Source organism: Oncorhynchus keta, unplaced genomic scaffold (genome assembly GCF_023373465.1).
Source record: "Oncorhynchus keta strain PuntledgeMale-10-30-2019 unplaced genomic scaffold, Oket_V2 Un_contig_2103_pilon_pilon, whole genome shotgun sequence".
In the NCBI taxonomy this organism is placed as follows: Eukaryota; Metazoa; Chordata; class Actinopteri; order Salmoniformes; family Salmonidae; genus Oncorhynchus; species Oncorhynchus keta.
The window spans coordinates 1-22,500 of record NW_026282282.1 but is presented as its reverse complement, the minus strand read 5'-3'; the positions used below and the strand labels follow the sequence as shown (position 1 = coordinate 22,500).

General features: G+C 54.8%; 1 protein-coding gene and 1 long non-coding RNA gene across 3 annotated transcripts in view; both read left to right on the top strand.

Moving 5' to 3' along the window:
- The window catches only part of LOC118382907 (uncharacterized), a gene marked incomplete at its 3' end in the record, with an annotated part of 30,057 nt that extends 7,573 nt beyond the window's left edge, over nucleotides 1-22,484 (top strand). The window contains exons 5-12 of the mRNA XM_052504900.1: nucleotides 9,466-9,554; nucleotides 9,751-9,827; nucleotides 12,382-13,275; nucleotides 15,228-16,882; nucleotides 16,991-17,880; nucleotides 20,015-20,490; nucleotides 20,523-20,701; nucleotides 22,379-22,484. Of these exons, the coding sequence (XP_052360860.1) occupies nucleotides 9,466-9,554; nucleotides 9,751-9,827; nucleotides 12,382-13,275; nucleotides 15,228-16,882; nucleotides 16,991-17,880; nucleotides 20,015-20,490; nucleotides 20,523-20,701; nucleotides 22,379-22,484 (4,366 nt within the window). The remainder of the gene's footprint in view (nucleotides 1-9,465; nucleotides 9,555-9,750; nucleotides 9,828-12,381; nucleotides 13,276-15,227; nucleotides 16,883-16,990; nucleotides 17,881-20,014; nucleotides 20,491-20,522; nucleotides 20,702-22,378) is intronic.
- Nucleotides 10,036-11,232, top strand: LOC127920888 (uncharacterized). 2 transcript variants are annotated; one of them, XR_008107796.1, is made up of 3 exons: nucleotides 10,036-10,166; nucleotides 10,881-11,047; nucleotides 11,095-11,232. It is a non-coding gene; the product is annotated as an uncharacterized LOC127920888 (long non-coding RNA). The 2 variants fall into 2 exon arrangements; XR_008107795.1 differs by having other exon boundaries at nucleotides 10,036-10,200.
- Nucleotides 22,485-22,500: the final 16 nt, after the last annotated feature.

Sequence of the window (22,500 nt, the reverse complement as noted above, 5' to 3'; positions counted from 1 at the left end):
CCACCTAACCCCTACACCCTAACCCCTACACCCTAACCCCTACACCCCTAACCCCTACACCCTAACCCCTACACCCTAACCCCTACACCCTAACCCCTACACCCCTAACCCCCTAACCCCTACACCCTAACCCCTACACCCTAACCCCTACACCCTAACCCCTACACCCTAACCCCTACACCCTAACCCCTACACCCTAACCCCTACACCCTAACCCCTACACCCTAACCCCTACACCCTAACCCCTGCACCCCTAACCCCTACACCCTAACCCCTACACCCCTAACCCCTACACCCTAACCCTACACCCTAACCCCTACACCCTAACCCCCACCCCCTAACCCCTACACCCTAACCCCTACACCCTAACCATGTAAATGGTGTCTGTTTCCCATTGAATAACATGGTGTTGATGTGTCCTCAGCCCAGGAAGTGATGGAGGCCCTTTCTCTCTCCTGTTATTATTGACAACACCAACATATACTATCCCCTAACCCCTACACCCCCTACACCCTAACCCCTACACCCTAACCCCTACACCCTACCCCTACACCCTAACCCCTACACCCTAACCCCTACCCTACCCTAACCCCTACACCCTAACCCCTACACCCTAACCCCTACACCCTAACCCCTACCCTAACCCCTACCCTAACCCCTACCCCTACCCCTACACCCTAACCCCCCTAACCCCTACCTTTCCCCTAACCCCTACACCCTAACCCCTAACCCTATCCCTAACCCCTACCCCTAACCCCTACACCCTAACCCCTACACCCTAACCCCTACACCCTAACCCCTACACCCTAACCCCTACGCCCCCTAACCCCCCTACACCCTAACCCCTACACCCTAACCCCTACACCCTAACCATGTAAATGGTGTCTGTTTCCCTAACCCTGTTGATGTGTCCTCAGCCCAGGAACCCTGGAGGCCCTAACCCTAACCCCCTACACCCCCCCTACCCTACCCCTGCACCCTAACCCCCTACCCTAACCCTGTCACCCTAACCTGTTTCCCATGGTGTTGATGTGTCCTACCCCTAACCCCTACACCCTAACCCCCTACCCTACCCTAACCCCTACACCCTAACCCCTACACCCTAACCCCTACACCCTAACCCTACACCCTAACCCCTACACCCTAACCCCTACACCCTAACCCCTACACCCTAACCCCTACACCCTAACCCCTACACCCTACACCCTAACCCCTGTAAATGGTGTCTGTTTCCCTTGAATAACATGGTGTTGACCCTGTCCTCAGCCCAGGAAGTGATGGAACCCCTCTTTACTCCCTAACCCCTACACCCTAACCCCTACACCCTAACCCCTTACCCTAACCCCCAACCCCTGACCCTAACCCCTACACCCTAACCCCTACCCCTAACCCCTATAACCCCTATCCCCCTACACCCTAACCCCTATACCCTAACCCCTAACCCCTACACCCTAACCCCTACACCCTAACCCCTACACCCTAACCCTACACCCTACACCCTAACCCCTACACCCTAACCCCTACACCCTAACCCCTACACCCTAACCCTACACCCTAACCCCTACCCCTAACCCTAACCCCTACACCCTAACCCCTACCCTACACCCTAACCCCTACACCCTAACCCCTACACCCTAACCCCCTACACCCTACACCCTAACCCCTACACCCTAACCCCTACACCCTAACCCCTACACCCTAACCCCTACACCCTAACCATGTAAATGGTGTCTGTTTCCCATTGAATAACATGGTGTTGATGTGTCCTCAGCCCAGGAAGTGATGGAGGCCTCTTTCTCTCCTGTTATTATTGACAACACCAACATATACTATCCCCTAACCCCTATACCCTAACCCCTACACCCCCCTACACCCTAACCTGCACCCTAACCCTACACCCTAACCCCTGCACCCTAACCCCTGTACCCCTAACCCCTACACCCCCCCTATACCCTAACCTCTAACCCTAACCTGCACCCTAACCCCTACACCCTAACCCCTGACCCTAACCCCTACACCCTAACCCCTGTTACACCCTACACCCCTACACCCTAACCCCTACACCCTAACCCCTACACCCTAACCCCTACACCCTAACCCCTACACCCTAACCCTATCCCCTAACCCCTACACCCTAACCCCTACACCCTAACCCACCCTAACCCCTAACCCCTACACCCTAACCCCACCCTAACCCCTACACCCTAACCCTGCACCCCTACACCCCCTACACCCTAACCCTGTTTCCCATTGCCCTAACCCTGCCCAGGAAGTGATGGAGGCCCTCTCCTGTTATTATTGACACCCTATACCCCCTAACCCCTACACCCTAACCCCTACACCCTAACCCCTACACCCTAACCCCTGCCCTAACCCCTACACCCTAACCCCTACACCCTAACCATGTAAATGGTGTCCCATTGAATAACATGGTGTTGATGTGTCCTCACCCAGGAAGTAACCTCCTACACCCTAACCCCTGACCCCCTAACCCCTACACCCTAACCCCTGGACCCTAACCCCCTACACCCTAACCCCTGTTACACCCTAACCCCTACCCCTGCACCCTAACCCTACACCCTAACCCCTACACCCTAACCCCTACACCCTAACCCCTACACCCCTACCCCTAACCCTACACCCCTAACCCCTAACCCCTACACCCTAACCCCTACACCCTAACCATGTAAATGGTGTCTGTTTCCCCTTGAATAACATGGTGTTGATGTGTCCTCAGCCCAGGAAGTGATGGAGGCCTCTTTCTCTCCTGTTATTATTACACAACACCACATATACTATCCCCTAACCCCTACCCTACCCCTACACCTACTCCCTACCCCTACACCCTAACCCCTACACCCTAACCCCTACACCCTAACCCCTACACCCCCTACACCTAACCCCTACACCCTACACCCTACACCCTAACCCCTACACCCTAACCCCTACACCCCTACCCTAACCCCTACACCCTAACCCCTACACCCTAACCCTAACCCTACCCTAACCCCTCCACCCTAACCCCCACCCTAACCCCTACACCCTAACCCCTACACCCTAACCCCTACACCCTAACCCCTACACCCTAACCCCTACACCCTAACCACTACACCCTACACCCTAACCCCTACACACTAACCCCTACACCCTAACCCCTACACCCTAACCCCTACACCCTAACCCCTAACCCTAACCCCTACACCCTAACCCTACACCCTAACCCCTACACCCTAACCCCTACACCCTAACCCTACACCCTAACCCCTACACCCTAACCTCTACACCCTAACCCTACACCCTAACCCCTACACCCTAACCCCTACACCCTAACCATGTAACCATGTAAATGGTGTCTGTTTCCCATTGAATAACATGGTGTTGATGTGTCCTCAGCCCAGGAAGTGATGGAGGCCTCTTTCTCTCCTGTTATTATTGACAACACCAACATATACTATCCCCTAACCCCTACACCCTAACCCCTACACCCTAACCCCTACACCCTAACCCCTACACCCTAACCCCTACACCCTAACCCCAACACCCTAACCCCTACACCCTAACCCCTGCACCCTAACCCTACACCCTAACCTCTACACCCTAACCCCTACACCCTAACCCCTACACCCTAACCCCTACACCCTAACCTCTACACCCCTAACCCCTACACCCTAACCCCTACACCCTAACCCCTGCACCCTAACCCCTACACCCTAACCCCCTACACCCTAACCCCTACACCCTAACCCCTACACCCTAACCCCTACCCCTAACCCCTACGCCCTAACCCCTACCCCCTAACCCCTACACCCTAACCCTACACCCTAACCCCTACACCCTACACCCTAACCCCTACACCCTAACCCCTACACCCTAACCCCTACACCCTAACCCCTACACCCCTACACCCTAACGCCTACACCCCTACCCTAACCCCTACACCCCCTACACCCTAACCCCTACACCCCTACACCCTAACCCCTACACCCCCTACACCCCCTAACCCCCTACACCCTAACCCCTCCACCCTAACCCCTACACCCTAACCCCTACACCCTAACCCCTACACCCTAACCCCCCTCCACCCTAACCCTCCACCCTAACCCCTCCACCCTAACCCCTCCACCCTAACCCCTCCACCCTAACCCCTACACCCTAACCCCTACACCCATGGTGTTGATGTGTCCTCACCCCTACACCCTAACCACTACACCCTACACCCTAACCCCTACACACTAACCCCTACACCCTAACCCCTACACCCTAACCCCTACACCCTAACCCCTACACCCTAACCCCTACACCCTAACCCCTACACCCTAACCTCTACACCCTAACCCCTACACCCTAACCCCTACACCCTAACCCCTACACCCTAACCCTACACCCTAACCTCTACACCTAACCTCTACCCCTAACCCCTACACCCTAACCCCTACACCCTAACCCCTACACACTAACCTCTACACCCTAACCCCCTACACCCTAACCCCCTACACCCTAACCCCCCCTACACCCTAACCCCTACACCCTAACCTCTATCCCCTAACCCCTACACCCTAACCCCTACACCCTAACCCCCTACACCCCCCCTACACCCTAACCCCTACACCCTAACCCTACACCCTAACCCCTACCCCTAACCCCTACACCCCCTAACCCCTCCACCCTAACCCTCTACACCCTAACCCCTACACCCTAACCCCTACACCCTAACCCCTACACCCTAACCCCTACACCCTAACCCCTACACCCTAACCCCTACACCCTAACCCCTACACCCTAACCCCTACACACTAACCCCTACACCCTAACCCCTACACCCTAACCCCTACACCCTAACCCCTACACCCTAACCTCTATCCCCTAACCCCTACACCCTAACCCCTAACCCCCTAACCCCTACACCCTAACCCCTACACACTAACCCCTACACCCTAACCCCTACACCCTAACCCTACACCCTAACCATGTAAATGGTGTCTGTTTCCCATTGAATAACATGGTGTTGATGTGTCCTCAGCCCAGGAAGATGGAGGCCTCTTTCTCTCCTGTTATTATTGACAACACCAACATATACTATCCCCTAACCCCTACACCCTAACCCCTACACCCTAACCCCTACACCCTAACCCCTACACCCTAACCCCTACACCCTAACCCCTACACCCTACACCCTAACCCTACACCCTAACCCCTACACCCTAACCCCTACACCCTAACCCCTACACCCTAACCCCTACACCCTAACCCCCTACACCCTAACCCCTACACCCTAACCCCTACACCTAACCCTGTAAACCCCTACACCCTAACCCCTACACCCTAACCCCTACACCCTAACCCTACACCCTAACCCCTACACCCTAACCCCTACACCCTAACCTCTACACCCTAACCCCCTACACCCTAACCCCTACACCCTAACCCCTACACCCTAACCCCTACACCCTAACCCCTACAGCCTAACCCCTACACCCTAACCCCTGCAACCCTAACCCCTACAGCCTAACCCCTACAGCCTAACCCCTACACCCTAACCCCCCTAACCCCTACACCCTAACCCCTATACCCTAACCCCTATACCCCCCTACACCCTAACCCTACACTAACCATGTAAATGGTGTCTGTTTCCCATTGAATAACCTGTTGATGTGTCCCTCAGCCCCCTCTTTCTCTCCTGTTAACCCCCAACATATACTATCCCTAACCCCTACACCTAACCCCTAACCCCCTACACCCTGTAACCCCTACCCCACCCTGGCCCTACCTAACCCCTATACCCTAACCCCTACCCTGGGAGGCCCTACCCCTAACCCCTAACCCCTACACCCTAACCCCTACACCCTAACCCCTATACCCTAACCCCTGGATACCCTAACCCCTATACCCTAACCCCTACACCCTAACCCCTACACCCTAACCCCTACACCCTAACCCCTACACCCTAACCCCTACACCCTAACCCTACACCCTAACCCCTACACCCTAACCCCTACACCCTAACCCCTACACCCTAACCCTATACACCTAACCCCTACACCCTAACCCCTACACCCTAACCCCCTACACCCTAACCCCTACACCCTAACCCCTACACCCTAACCCCTACACCCTAACCTCTACACCCTAACCCCTACACCCTAACCCCTACACCCTAACCCCTACACCCTAACCCCTACACCCTAACCCCTACACCCTAACCCCTACACCCTAACCCCTACACCCTAACCCCTACACCCTAACCCCTACACCCTAACCATGTAAATGGTGTCTGTTTATTGAATAACATGGTGTTGATGTGTCCTCAGCCCAGGAAGTGATGGAGGCCTCTTTCTCTCCTGTTATTATTGACAACACCAACATATACTATCCCCTAACCCCTACACCCTAACCCCTACACCCTAACCCCTACACCCTAACCCCTACACCCTAACCCCCCTACACCCTAACCCCTACTTCCTGTTACCCTAACCCCTACACCCTAACCCCTACACCCTAACCCTACACCCTAACCCCTACACCCTAACCCCTACACCCTAACCCCTACACCCTAACCCCTACACCCTAACCTCTACACCCTAACCCCTACACCCTAACCCCTACACCCTAACCCCTACACCCCTACACCCTAACCCCTACACCCCCTAACCCTAACCCCTACACCCTAACCCCTACACCCTAACCCCTACACCCTAACCCCTACACCCTAACCCCTACACCCTAACCCCTACACCCCTAACCCCTACACCCTAACCCCTACACCCTAACCCCTACACCCTAACCCCTACACCCTAACCCCTACACCCTAACCATGTAAATGGTGTCTGTTTCCCATTGAATAACATGGTGTTGATGTGTCCTCAGCCCAGGAAGTGATGGAGGCCTCTTTCTCTCCTGTTATTATTGACAACACCAACATATACTATCCCCTAACCCCTACACCCTAACCCCTACACCCTAACCCCTACACCCTAACCCCTATACCCTAACCCCTATACCCTAACCCCTACACCCTAACCCTATACCCTAACCCCTATACCCTAACCCCTAACCCCTACCCCTAACCCCTACACCCTAACCCCTACACCCTAACCCCTACACCCTAACCCCTACACCCTAACCATGTAAATGGTGTCTGTTTCCCATTGAATAACATGGTGTTGATGTGTCCTCAGCCCAGGAAGTGATGGAGGCCTCTTTCTCTCCTGTTATTATTGACAACACCAACATATACTATCCCCTAACCCCTACACCCTAACCCCTACACCCTAACCCCTACACCCTAACCCCTACACCCTAACCCCTACACCCTAACCCCTACACCCTAACCCCTACACCCTAACCCCTACACCCTAACCCCTACACCCTAACCCCTACACCCTAACCCCTACACCCTAACCCCTACACCCTAACCCCTACACCCTAACCCCTACACCCTAACCCCTACACCCTAACCCCTACACCCTAACCCCCTACACCCTAACCCCTACACCCTAACCCCTACACCCTAACCCCTACACCCTAACCCCTACACCCTAACCCCTACACCCTAACCCCTACACCCTAACCATGTAAATGGTGTCTGTTTCCCATTGAATAACATGGTGTTGATGTGTCCTCAGCCCAGGAAGTGATGGAGGCCTCTTTCTCTCCTGTTATTATTGACAACACCAACATATACTATCCCCTAACCCCTACACCCTAACCCCTACACCCTAACCCCTACACCCTAACCTCTACACCCTAACCCCTACACCCTAACCCCTACACCCTAACCCTACACCCTAACCCCTAACCCCTACACCCTAACCCCTACACCCTAACCCCTACACCCTAACCCCTACACCCTAACCATGTAAATGGTGTCTGTTTCCCATTGAATAACATGGTGTTGATGTGTCCTCAGCCCAGGAAGTGATGGAGGCCTCTTTCTCTCCTGTTATTATTGACAACACCAACATATACTATCCCCTAACCCACCCTACACCCTAACCCCTACACCCTAACCCCTACGCCCTAACCCCTACACCCTAACCCCTACACCCTAACCCCTACACCCCCTACACCCTAACCCCTACACCCTAACCCCTACACCCTAACCCCTAACCCTACACCCTAACCTCTACACCCTAACCCCTACACCCTAACCCCTACACCCTAACCCCTACACCCTAACCCTGCACCCCAACCCCTACACCCTAACCCCTACACCCTAACCCCTATACCCTAACCCCTATACCCTAACCCCTACACCCTAACCCCTATACCCTAACCCCTACACCCTAACCCCTACACCCTAACCCCTACACCCTAACCCCTACACCCTAACCCCTACACCCTAACCATGTAAATGGTGTCTGTTTCCCATTGAATAACATGGTGTTGATGTGTCCTCAGCCCAGGAGTGATGGAGGCCTCTTTCTCTCCTGTTATTATTGACAACACCAACATATACTATCCCCTAACCCCTACACCCTAACCCCTACACCCTAACCCCTACACCCTAACCCCTATACCCTAACCCCTATACCCTAACCCCTATACCCTAACCCTATACCCTAACCCTACACCCTAACCCTACACCCTAACCCCTACACCCTAACCCCTACACCCTAACCCCTACACCCTAACCATGTAAATGGTGTCTGTTTCCCATTGAATAACATGGTGTTGATGTGTCCTCAGCCCAGGAAGTGATGGAGGCCTCTTTCTCTCCTGTTATTATTGACAACACCAACATATACTATCCCCTAACCCTCCCCTACGCCCCTAACCCCTACTAACCCCTACACCCTAACCCCTCCCCTAACCCCTACACCTAACCCCCTATGCCCTAACCCCTATACCCTAACCCCTACACCCTAACCCCTATACCCTAACCCCTACACCCTAACCCCTGCACCCTAACCCCTAACCCCCCCTACACCTAACCCCTGGCCCTACCCTAACCCCTACACCCTAACCCCTACACCCTAACCCCTAACCACCCCCTAACCCCTACACCCTAACCCCTACACCCTGTTAACCCCCTACCCCTAACCCTAACCCCTACACCCTAACCCCTAACCCCTAACCCCTACACCCTAACCCCTACACCCTAAATGTAAATGGTGTCTGTTTCCCATTGAATAACATGGTGTTGATGTGTCCTCAGCCCAGGAAGTGATGGAGGCCTCTTTCTCTCCTGTTATTATTGACAACACCAACATATACTATCCCCTAACCCTAACCCCCTAACCCCTACCTAACCCCTACACCCTAACCCCTACACCCTAACCTACACCCTAACCCCTACCCCTAACCCCCCCTACACCCTAACCCTACACCCTAACCCCTAACCCTAACTACACCTAACCCCTACACCCTAACCCCTACACCCTAACCCCTACACCCTAACCCCTACACCCTAACCATGTAAATGGTGTCTGTTTCCCATTGAATAACATGGTGTTGATGTGTCCTCAGCCCAGGAAGTGATGGAGGCCTCTTTCTCTCCTGTTATTATTGACAACACCAACATGCAGAGCTGGGAGATGAAACCCTACGTCACTATGGTCTGTCTCTCTCTCTCTTCTTTCTTTAATGTGAAAATACACACACACACACCCTAGACACACACACCTACACACACACACACACACACACACACACACACACACACACACACACACACACACACACACACACACACACACACACACACACACACACACACAGTCTAATGGTAGGATGTGCTGCGTGTTCCTACAGGCTCTGAGGCACAACTACAAGGTTTTGTTCCGGGAGCCTGGTACCTGGTGGAAGAACAAACCCAGGGAACTGGAGAGGTACTAATAAAGTTATTACAAAACACCTGGAAAGGTACCAATAAAGTTATTACAAAACACCTGGAGAGGTACTAATAAAGTTATTACAAAACACCTGGAGAGGTACCAATAAAGTTATTACAAAACACCTGGAAGGTACCAATAAAGTTATTACAAAACACCTGGAGAGGTACTAATAAAGTTATTACAAAACACCTGGAGAGGTACCAATAAAGTTATTACAAAACACCTGGAGAGGTACCAATAAAGTTATTACAAAACACCTGGAGAGGTACCAATAAAGTTATTACAAAACACCTGGAGAGGTACCAATAAAGTTATTACAAAACACCTGGAGAGGTACCAATAAAGTTATTACAAAACACCTGGAGAGGTACTAATAAAGTTATTACAAAACACCTGGAAAGGTACCAATAAAGTTATTACAAAACACCTGGAGAGGTACTAATAAAGTTATTACAAAACACCTGGAAAGGTACCAATAAAGTTATTACAAAACACCTGGAGAGGTACTAATAAAGTTATTACAAAACACCTGGAGAGGTACTAGTAAAGTTATTACAAAACACCTGGAGAGGTACTAATAAAGTTATTACAAAACACCTGGAGAGGTACTAATAAACTTATTACAAAACACCTGGATGGGTACCAATAAAGTTATTACAAAACACCTGGAGAGGTACTAATAAAGTTATTACAAAACACCTGGAGAGGTACCAATAAAGTTATTACAAAACACCTGGAGAGGTAATAATAAAGTTATTACAAAACACCTGGAGAGGTACCAATAAAGTTATTACAAAACACCTGGAGAGGTACCAATAAAGTTATTACAAAACACCTGGAGAGGTACTAATAAAGTTATTACAAAACACCTGGAGAGGTACCAATAAAGTTATTACAAAACACCTGGAGAGGTACTAATAAAGTTATTACAAAACACCTGGAGAGGTACCAATAAAGTTATTACAAAACACCTGGAGAGGTACTAATAAAGTTATTACAAAACACCTGGAGAGGTACTAATAAAGTTATTACGAAACACCTGGAGAGGTACCAATAAAGTTATTACGAAACACCTGGAGAGGTACCAATAAAGTTATTACAAAACACCTGGAGAGGTACTAATAAAGTTATTAGGAAACACCTGGAGAGGTACCAATAAAGTTATTTGTTTATTTGGATCCCCATTAGCTTCAGTTCTCATTGTTTCTGAACAGGTGCATGCTGGTCATCATATCTTTGACCTGTCACAATTTCTGAACAGGTGCATGCTGGGCATTATATCTTTGACCTGTAACATGTTTCAGTTCATCATCAATCCAGAAGACTCTGAAAGTTCTCAGTTAGTTTCTGAACAGATGCATGCTGGTCATCTGAATTCACTTCCTCATACACATCCCGAACAACATATATTACCATATACTTTGAATTGATGTAAATTACCAATAAAGTTATTATGATAGGATAGACTTTGATTGAATGTAAACAAACCACTAATAAAGTTATTACAAATTCATTTGAATTGAAGTCATAATGAAAAACTAAATGGATAACCCCTCCTCTTTCTCTCCCTCCCTCTCCCCTCTTTCTCCCTCCCTCCTCTCCCTCCCTCCTCTTTCTCTCCCTCTCTCCCCTCCCTCTCCCCTCTTTCTCCCTCCCTCCTCTCCCCTCCCTCCTCTTTCTCTCCCCTTCCCCTCTCTCTCCCCTCTTTCACTCCCTCCTCTCTCTCCCTCCTCTTTCTCTCCCTCTCCCCTCCCTCTCTCCCCTCTTTCCTCCCTCCCCTCCTCTCCCCTCCCTCCTCTCTTCTCTCCCCCTCTCCTCTCCCCCTCCTCTCCCCCTCCCCCTCTCTCCCCTCTTTCTCTCCCCTCCCTCCCTCCTCTCCTCTCCTCCTCTACCCATCCTCTCTTCCTCTCCCCCCATCCTCTCTTCCCCCTCCCCCATCCTCTCCCTCCTCTCTCCCCCCTCTCCCCCCTCCTCTCTTCCTCTCCCCCCTCCTCTCCCCTCCTCTCCTCCCCCTCTCCCCCTCCTCTCTTCCTCTCCCCCTCTCCCCCATCCTCTCTTCCTCTCCCTCCCCTCTCTCCCCTCCCTCTCACCATCCTCTCTTCCTCTCCCTCCTCTCCCCCCTCTGTCCTCTCCTCTCTCTCCCCTCCTCTCTTCCCCTCTCCTCCTCTCTTCCGCTCTCCCCTCCTCTCTTCCCTCTCTCCCCTCTCTCTCCTCTCTCTCTTCCTCTCTCCCCTCCTCTCCCCCTCTCTCTTCCTCTCTCCCCTCCTCTCCCCCATCCTCTCTTCCTCTCCCTCCTCTCCCCCCTCTGTTCCTCTCCCCCCTCTCCCCCTTCCTCTCTTCCTCTCCCTCCTCTCTCCCCCATCCTCTCCCCCTCTCTCCTCCCTCTCCCCTCCTCTCTTCCTCTCTCCCCTCCTCTCTTCCTCTCTCCCCCCTCTCTCCCCTCTCTCCTCCCTCTCTCCCCTCCTCTCTCTCTCCTCCCCTCCTCTCTCCCCTCTCTCCTCCCTCTCTCCCCTCTCTCCTCCCTCTCCCCTCTCCTTTCTCTCTCTAGACGTACTAGGCACAGTGTTAAAGCAGATAAGATCCGTTGGATGATGGAAAATTATGATCGTCACGTGACCATTCACTCCATCATGGGGAGCTCTCACCCCAAACTACCCCCATTACGACCCAACACGACCCCCTCATCACGACGCCAAACTACCCCCCCATTAGGACCCAACACGACCCCCTCATCACGACGCCAAACTACCTCCCCAACAGGACCCAACACGACCCCCTCATCACAACGCCAAACTACCCCCCCAACAGGACCCAACACGACCCCCCCATCACGACGCCAAACTACCTCCCCAACAGGACCCAACACGACCCCCCCATCACGACGCCAAACTACCTCCCCAACAGGACCCAAGCCCCCCCCATCAGGAGGCCAAACTACCCCCCCAACAGGACCCAAGCCCACCCCATCAGGAGGCCAAACTACCCCCCCAACAGGACCCAAGCCCACCCCATCAGGAGGCCAAACTACCCCCCAACAGGACCCAAGCCCACCCCATCAGGAGGCCAAACTACCCCCATCAGGAGGCCAAACTACCCCCCCATCAGGAGGCCAAACCACCCCCCATCAGGAGGCCAAACTACCCCCCATCAGGAGGCCAAACTACCCCCCCATCAGGAGGCCAAACTACCCCCCCATCAGGAGGCCAAACCACCCCCATCAGGAGGCCAAACTACCCCCCCATCAGGAGGCCAAACTACCCCCCCATCAGGAGGCTAGCCCACCCCATCAGGAGGCTAGCCCACCCCATCAGGAGGCCAAACTACCCTCCCATCAGGAGGCCAAACTACCCTCCCATCAGGAGGCTAGCCCACCCCATCAGGAGGCCAAACTACCCTCCCATCAGGAGGCTAGCCCACCCCATCAGGAGGCTAGCCCGTCACAGTAAGTTTCCTCAACACACCCAGACTGCATCTCAAACTACCCCCCCAACAGGAGACTAGGGATAGGGATAGGATCAGGGATAGGATCAGGGATAGGGCCCAGGGTCAGGGATAGGATCAGGGATAGGATCAGGGATAGGGCCCAGGGATAGGGATAGGGTCAGGGATAGGATCAGGGATAGGATCAGGGATAGGGCCCAGGGATAGGGTCAGGGATAGGATCAGGGATAGGGATAGGATCAGGGATAGGATCAGGGATAGGGTCAGGGATAGGAACAGGGATAGGGTCAGGGATAGGAACAGGGTCAGGGATAGGAACAGGGATAGGGTCAGTGATAGGGTCAGGGATCAGGGATAGGGTCAGGGATAGGGTCAGGGTTAGGATCAGGGATAGGGTCAGGATAGGGTCAGGGATAGGATCAGGGATAGGGTCAGGATCAGGGATAGGGTCAGGGATAGGATCAGGGATAGGGATAGGATCAGGGATAGGGATAGGATCAGGGATAGGGTCAGGGATAGGGATAGGGGGATAGGGTCAGGGATAGGATCAGGGGATAGGGATAGGATCAGGGATAGGATCAGGGATAGGGATAGGATCAGGGATAGGGTCAGGGATAGGGTCAGGGATAGGATCAGGGATAGGGATAGGATCAGGGATAGGGTCAGGGATAGGGTCAGGATCAGGGATAGGGTCAGGATCAGGGATAGGGTCAGGGATAGGGATAGGGTCAGGGATAGGATCAGGGATAGGGTCAGGAATAGGGTCAGGGATCAGGGATAGGGTCAGGGATAGGATCAGGGATAGGATCAGGGATAGGGTCGGGGATATGATCAGGGATAGGGTCGGGATCAGGGATAGGGTCAGGATCAGGGATAGGGATGGGATCAGGGATAGGATTAGGGATAGGATCAGGGATAGGGTCAGGGATAGGATCAGGGATAGGATCAGGGATCAGGGATAGGATCAGGGATAGGGTCAGGGATAGGGTCAGGATCAGGGATAGGGATAGGATCAGGGATAGGGTCAGGGATCAGGATAGGATCAGGGATAGGGTCAGGGATAGGGTCAGGGATAGGATCAGGGATATGATCAGGGATAGGGTCAGGGTCAGGGATAGGATCAGGGATAGGGTCAGGGATAGGATCAGGGATAGTGTCAGGGATCAGGGATAGGGTCAGGGATAGTGTCAGGGATAGGGTCAGGATCAGGGATAGGGCCCAGGGTTAGGGCCCAGGGATAGGGTCAGGGATAGGGTTAGGGCCCAGGGATAGGATCAGGGATAGGGTTAGGGCCCAGGGATAGGGTCAGGGATAGGGTCAGGGATAGGGTTAGGGCCCAGGGATAGGGTCAGGGATAGGGTTAGGGCCCAGGGATAGGGTCAGGGATAGGATTAGGGCCCAGGGATAGGGTTAGGGCCCAGGGATAGGGTCAGGGATAGGATTAGGGCCCAGGGATAGGGTCAGGGAAGGGTTAGGGGATAGGGTCAGGGCCCAGGGATAGGGTCAGGGATAGGATTAGGGCCCAGGGATAGGGATAGGGTTAGGGCCCAGGGATAGGGTCAGGGATAGGATTAGGGCCCAGGGATAGGGTTAGGGCCCAGGGATAGGGTCAGGGATAGGGTTAGGGCCCAGGGATAGGATCAGGGTTAGGGCCCAGGGATAGGATCAGGGTTAGGGCCCAGGGATAGGGTCAGGGGTAGGATTAGGGCCCAGGGATAGGGTCAGGGATAGGATTAGGGCCCAGGGATAGGGTCAGGGATAGTGTCAGGGATAGGGTCAGGGATAGGGTCAGGGATCAGGGTCAGGGATCGGGCCCAGGGTTAGGGCCCAGGGATAGGGTCAGGGGTCAGGGTTAGGGCCAGGACTAAGGTTAGTTTCAGGCTGCATCACAATAGATCCCTTGAATTGAAGTAACAATGAAAAGGTGATCTCTGTCTCTCTTTCTCCTGATAGGTCCAAGTCCTCAGACAAGGCCCGCCGCGACCTGGTAGGAGAGCAGCGATTGGTCCAGGGCTCTGAGAGGTCCTGCCCCCAGCTCTCCTCCTCGCTTCCCGACGTGTCGTCGGCCGGCCGCTCCGGGAGAGCCATAACCCCGGGTCACAGCTCTGCCCACGGGTCCACAGAGTCCCTCTCCCTCGGTGGAAAGGCCTCGGAAAAATGTGCGATTCCGGACAATTCTAAAATTCTGGATGAGGAGGATATTCTTGATTTAGGAGCGGTGACCTCTGAACCGGAAGCTCCGTGGCAACCGGACGACGAGGGGAACAGGGGGGAGGAAGAGGGAGAGACACGAATTCCCCACTGTCTGGTGGAGTCTGTGTTTAGTGCAGATTTCCATGGTGACGACGAGAGGCCCGTGGCTTTCTCCGAGTCGATTGGTCAGAGGGCGAGGAAAGAGAGGAGGAGTAGAACTAGGAAGACGGACTCTGATAGGCTGGAGCCTGCTGTCGTAGTGAAAGACGCTAGCCAATCGGTGAGCGAGGGGGATGGAGAGAGAGAGGATGGAGGAGGGAAGTTGGTGGGAGAAATGGGTGATGGGGGAGAGCAGGTGTGGGATGTGGGAGAGAGGGTGAGGGTGAGGGATGGGGGAGAGAGGGTGAGGCCTGAGTTGTTGGAGTTTGTTGGAGACTGGCCTTCAGAGGAGGGACTGGAGCAAAGAAGAGGAGGAGGAGGAGGAAGGAATGGGAGGCGCCCTGGGAGGGAGGAAGAGGGAGGTGGTGAGGGGGAGGAGGCAGATCCCAGAGGCAGCCAATCAGAAGGGCATCCTGGTCGCGGGCCTCATGTCACAGAGTTCCAGAAGCTTCTAGAGCTCTTACAGACAGGTGTTGACTCCTTCCCCCTGCCCACCTGCCCCTCCTCCGTCCCCTCCCTTAGCTCAGACTGTTCACTTGGAGAAGGAGGAGAGAGGGGTGAGGCAGGAGGAGAGAGGGGTGAGGCAGGAGGAGAGAGGGGTGATGCAGGAGGAGAGAGGGGTGATGCAGGAGGGAGGAGAGGGGAGGCGGATAAAGACGGAGTCCTGAGTCGGGAGGAATTACCTGACTGTGTGTCGGCTAACCCTAACTCAACCCAGGTGGTTGGATCCAACACCGTGGAGCAGAGGGAGGGAGAGACCATTCAGGCCGCCAGAGAGGGGGGGACTCAGGGTTTAGTTGAGAAAGACTTGTTGGAGGTAGGAGGAAGCCATCTTGGTAAGGTCAGTCAGTGTACTGATAGTGACAGCCATATTGGTGAGGGCAGTGTGGAAGCTGGTGAATGCAGCCATGTTGGTGAGGTCAGTCAGTGTACTGATAGTGAAAGCCATATTGGTGAGGGCAGTGTGGAAGCTGGTGAATGCAGCCATGTTGGTGAGGTCAGTCAGTGCACTGACGCTAGTGAGACCAGGGTGGAAGGTGAAGTCGGCCATCTTGGTAGAGGCAGTCAGTGTACTGACGCTAGTGAGACCAGGATGGAAGGTGAAGTCGGCCATCTTGGTAGAGGCAGTCAGTGTACTGACGCTAGTGAGACCAGGGTGGAAGGTGAAGTCGGCCATCTTGGTAGAGGCAGTGAGGAGCGGAGGCAGAGTTGCAGGGCTGAGAAACAGTGCAAGCTGGCGCTCACCAGGGTGGAAGGTGAACACCCCCATCTTCCCCCAGGCCAGTGAGGAGCAGACAGCAGGGCTGAGAAACAGTGACTGGCTCACCTTCAAAACAGACACCCCTGACCTCCCCCAAACCTAACTCTGACCTTGCCCCTAACCGACTCTGACCTCGACCCTAACTCTGACCTCGACCCTAATCTCCACTCTGACCTCGACCCTAATCTCCACTCTGACCTCGACCCTAATCTCCACTCTGACCTCGACCTTAATCTCCACTCTGACCTCGACCCTAATCTCCACTCTGACCTCGACCCTAATCTCCACTCTGACCTCGACCCTAATCTCCACTCTGACCTCGACCCTAATCTCCACTCTGACCTCGACCCTAATCTCCACTCTGACCTTAACCCTAACCTCAAACCTGACCTCAACCCTAACCTCGACCCTGTCCTTAACCCTAACCTCGATCTCAACCCTAACCTCGACCCTGTCCTTAACCCTAACCTCGATCTCAACCCTAACCTCGACCCTGTCCTTAACCCTAACCTCGATCTCAACCCTAACCTCAAACCTAACCTCCAACCTGACCTCTACCCTAATCTCAACCCTGACCTTAACCCTAACCCCCACCACCCCTCCCCTCCTCCATCATTGGCCGACACAGATCGTTCCTCCCAGACCGACCCGCAAGACTTCGCCTTCCTCTGGCGTCTCGACCACAATCGTCGCGACAACCCAACCGACGCCGCGGGATACCACTTTCCCCCTAACAACACCCTCGCCATTCTCCACGGCAATCCTTCCCGTTTCCTCCCAGAGGTATCGGCGGCGGTCTCGGCCGGCGTTGCGGTTCACCCCTCCGGCCAGCGCGTGGTGCCGTACCGTGTGACGCACGAGAAGGGGAGCCAGGTGGAGGAGAGGGAGCTGGAGGAGGGCCGGACCAGACAGCAGAACCTCGTCATTCTCAGACGCCATTTTAAACTGGTCAACGGACACACTCTGGAGGACCTCTATGACACATGTCAGCAGGTCGGGATGTGTGTTGTTTATTATTATTATTGTTGTTGTTGTTGTTATTATTGTGTGTTGTTGGTGGTTTTATTGTTATTATTGTTGTTATTATTGTTGTTTATTGTGTGTTGTTGTATTGACTGAGGCTCTATCTGTGTAAAGGAAGAAAGCCTTGTCTGAGCCAGAGCAGCCTATTTCCTCTTGCCCTATTGGCTCTTGCCCTATTGGCTCTTGCCCTATTTCCTCTTGCCCTATTTCCTCTTGCCCTATTGGCTCTTGCCCTATTGGCTCTTGCCCTATTGGCTCTTGCCCTATTGGCTCTTGCCCTATTTCCTCTTGCCCTATTGGCTCTTGCCCTATTTCCTGTTTCTGTAGTGAGACAGGACACTAGTCGATCTCCTGTTTCTGTAGTCCCCTATATAGCGAGGCGGTAGGGCCCCGTCCCCTATTTAGCAAGGCGAGGCCATAGGGCCCCGTCCCCTATATAGCAAGGCGAGGCAGTAGGGCCCCGTCCCCTATATAGCAAGGCGAGGCCGTAGGGCCCCGTCCCCTATATAGCAAGGCAGTAGGGCCCCGTCCCCTATATAGCAAGGCGAGGCAGTAGGGCCCCGTCCCCTATATAGCAAGGGGAGGCAGTAGGGCCCCGTCCCCTATATAGCAAGGGGAGGCAGTAGGGCCCCGTCCCCTATATGGGGAGGCAGTAGGGCCCCGTCCCCTTTATGGGAGGCAGTAGGGCCCCGTCCCCTATATGGGGAGGCAGTAGGGCCCCGTCCCCTATATGGGGAGGCAGTAGGGCCCCGTCCCCTATATGGGGAGGCAGTAGGGCCCCGTCCCCTATATGGGAGGCAGTAGGGCCCCGTCCCCTATATGGGGAGGCAGTAGGGCCCCGTCCCCTTTATGGGGAGGCAGTAGGGCCCCGTCCCCTATATGGGGAGGCAGTAGGGCCCCGTCCCCTATATGGGGAGGCAGTAGGGCCCCGTCCCCTATATGGGGAGGCAGTAGGGCCCCGTCCCCTATATGGGGAGGCAGTAGGGCCCCGTCCCCTATATGGGGAGGCAGTAGGGCCCCGTCCCCTATATGGGGAGGCAGTAGGGCCCCGTCCCCTATATGGGGAGGCAGTAGGGCCCCGTCCCCTATATGGGAGGCAGTAGGGCCCCGTCCCCTATATAGGGAGGCAGTAGGGCACTGTCCCCTATAAGGCGAGGCAGTAGGGCCCCGTCCCCTATATGGGGAGGCGAGACAGTAGGGCCCCGTCCCCTATATGGGGAGGCAGTGGGCCCCGTCCCCTATATGGGGAGGCAGTGGGGCCCCGTCCCCTATATGGGGAGGCGAGACAGTAGGGCCCCGTCCCCTATATGGGGAGGCAGTAGGGCCCCGTCCCCTATATGGGGAGGCAGTAGGGCCCCGTCCCCTATATGGGGAGGCAGTAGGGCCCCGTCCCCTATATGGGGAGGCAGTAGGGCCCCGTCCCCTATATGGGGAGGCAGTAGGGCCCCGTCCCCTATATGGGGAGGCAGTAGGGCCCCGTCCCCTATATGGGGAGGCAGTAGGGCCCCGTCCCCTATATGGGGAGGCAGTAGGGCACTGTCCCCTATATGGGGAGGCAGTAGGGCCCCGTCCCCTATATGGGGAGGCAGTAGGGCACTGTCCCCTATATGGGGAGGCGAGGCAGTAGGGCCCCGTCCCCTATATGGAGGCAGTAGGGCCCCGTCCCCTATATGGGGAGGCAGTAGGGCCCCGTCCCCTATATAGCGAGGCAGTAGGGCCCCGTCCCCTATATGGGGAGGCAGTAGGGCCCCGTCCCCTATATGGGGAGGCAGTAGGGCCCCGTCCCCTATATAGCGAGGCAGTAGGGCCCCGTCCCCTATATAGCGAGGCAGTAGGGCCCCGTCCCCTATATGGGGAGGCAGTAGGGCCCCGTCCCCTATATGGGAGGCAGTAGGGCCCCGTCCCCTATATGGGGAGGCAGTAGGGCCCCGTCCCCTATATGGGGAGGCAGTAGGGCCCCGTCCCCTATATGGGAGGCAGTAGGGCACTGTCCCCTATATGGGGAGGCAGTAGGGCATCTCTTCCCCTATAAGGCCAGAGGCAGTAGGGCCCTGTCCCCTATATGGGGAGAGACAGTAGGGCCATTGGTTCATCTCTTCCTCAGGATCTGGAGTGGACCAGTAATCTGTTGCTAGACTCTGGGGAGAGACTGTTCCTAGAGGAAGAGGAGGATGAAGAAGAGGGTGATGAAGATCTGCACATGGCCGTTGGTGTGTCCCTGGAGGAGAGGACGGAGAGGCGGGTTACGCCCCCAGGAGAACAGGCTTCGGCCTCCAGCTTTTCTGATAGTGAGGCGATTGTTGTACTGGGAAGAAGGGAGGAGGAAGAGGAGACGTGGAGGACAGGAGGGGGCGTTGACGAAGGGGTAGGTGGGGTTAGTGGACTGAACCATCCGGTGTCTGGGGGCGGGGGCGGCTCAGAGGAACAAAACACCCCCTTGGGAGAGTCCACTCGTCTGGAGCACGGACCACCAGGAAGAGATGTGGCGGAGCAGGAAGTGGTTCGGGACTCGGAGAGCGGAGCTGGCGCAGAGCAGTGGGAGAAATGGGAGAGTAGGGCCCCGGAGGAGGAGGAGGGGAGGCAGTAGGGCTGTCCCCGTATATGGGGGAGACCCAGTCGGGCCCCTCCCAGCTGGAGGAGATGGAGAGGAGAGAGGAGGAGGAGGAGAGGAAAGGGAGGAAGGAAAAGGAGAAGAGGAGGGACAGACTCGTGGACATCCAGAGTGTTGAACTGAAGCTGCCTACAGAACTGGCTCTGCAGCTGGTTGAGCTGTTTGGCCCTGTTCTACCAGGTAACACACACAGGCAGTAGGGCCCACGTCCCCACAACACACACACCACTGGGGAGGCAGTAGGGCCCACACCACACACACACACACACAGGCACACACACACCCACACACCCCACACACACCACTGACGACTGACCCAGGTAACCCACGTCCCCTAAATACGAGGCCATCCTAAATTAATTTCAAATGTGCCATTGGTTCAGGTCTCTTCCTCAGGACTGACCCAGGGACCAGTACACACTGTTGCAGACACACACACACACTGTTGACCTAGAGGAACACACACACACACACACACACACACACACACACACACACACACGTGATGACACACACACACACACCACTGACCCAGGTCACACCCTGGACACAGGACGGACACACACACGGGTTACGCCCCCACCCCACTGACCCAGGTAACACACACACACACCCCACTGATAGTGAGGCAGGTAACACACACAGACACGCCAGGAGGAACACACAGACGTGGAGGTACAGGACACACACACGCCACTGACCCAGGGGTAGGTGACCCAGGTAACACACACACACACCACTGACTGGGTGACACACACACACACACCACTGACCAGGTGACACACACACACACACACCCCACTGACCCAGGTAACACACACACACACACCACTGACCCAGGTAACACACACCACCACTGACCCAGGTCACACACACACCACACACACACACACCACTGACCCAGGTAACACACACACACACATGGGAGAGGTCAGGACACACACACACCACTGACCCAGGTACATACATACACACACACACCACTGACCCAGGTCACACACACACACCACTGACACACACACACACATACACACACACCACTGACCCAGGTAACACACACACACACACACCACTGGTACCCAGGTCACACACACACACACACACACACTGACCCAGGTAACACACACACACACACACACACACCACTGACCCAGGTAACACACACACACACACACACACACACACACACACACACACACACACACACACACACGCCACTGACCCAGGTCACACACACACACACACACCCACTGACAGGTAACACACACACACACACACCCCACACAGGTCACACACACACACACACACACACACACACACCCAGGTAACACACACACACACCCACTGACCCAGGTAACACACACACACACACACACACTGACACACAACACACACACACACACACACACACACACACACACACACCCAGGTAACACACACACACACACACACACACCACTGACCCAGGTCACACACACACACACACACACACACACACACACACACACCACTGACCCAAGTAACACACACACACACACACACACCACTGACCCAGGTAACACACACACACACACACACACTGACCCAGGTAACACACACACACACACACACACACTGACCCAGGTGACACACACACACACACACACACACTGACCCAGGTACACACACACACCACTGACCCAGGTCACACACACACACACCACTGACCCAGGTCACACACACACACACCACTGACCCAGGTCACACACACACACACACACACCACTGACCCAGGTAACACACACACACACCCCACTGACCCAGGCAACACACACACCCCAGACACACTCCCTCAGCTCTCCTGTGATTGGTTGCCAGGTGTGTGTTCTCCTGATGACTACTCTGTGAGGATGGACCTCAACATGGCCAGACTGCTCCACCAGAAATGGAAGGACACTGTGCAGGTGTGTGTCACCTGCGTCAGGTGGGGTGTGTTACCT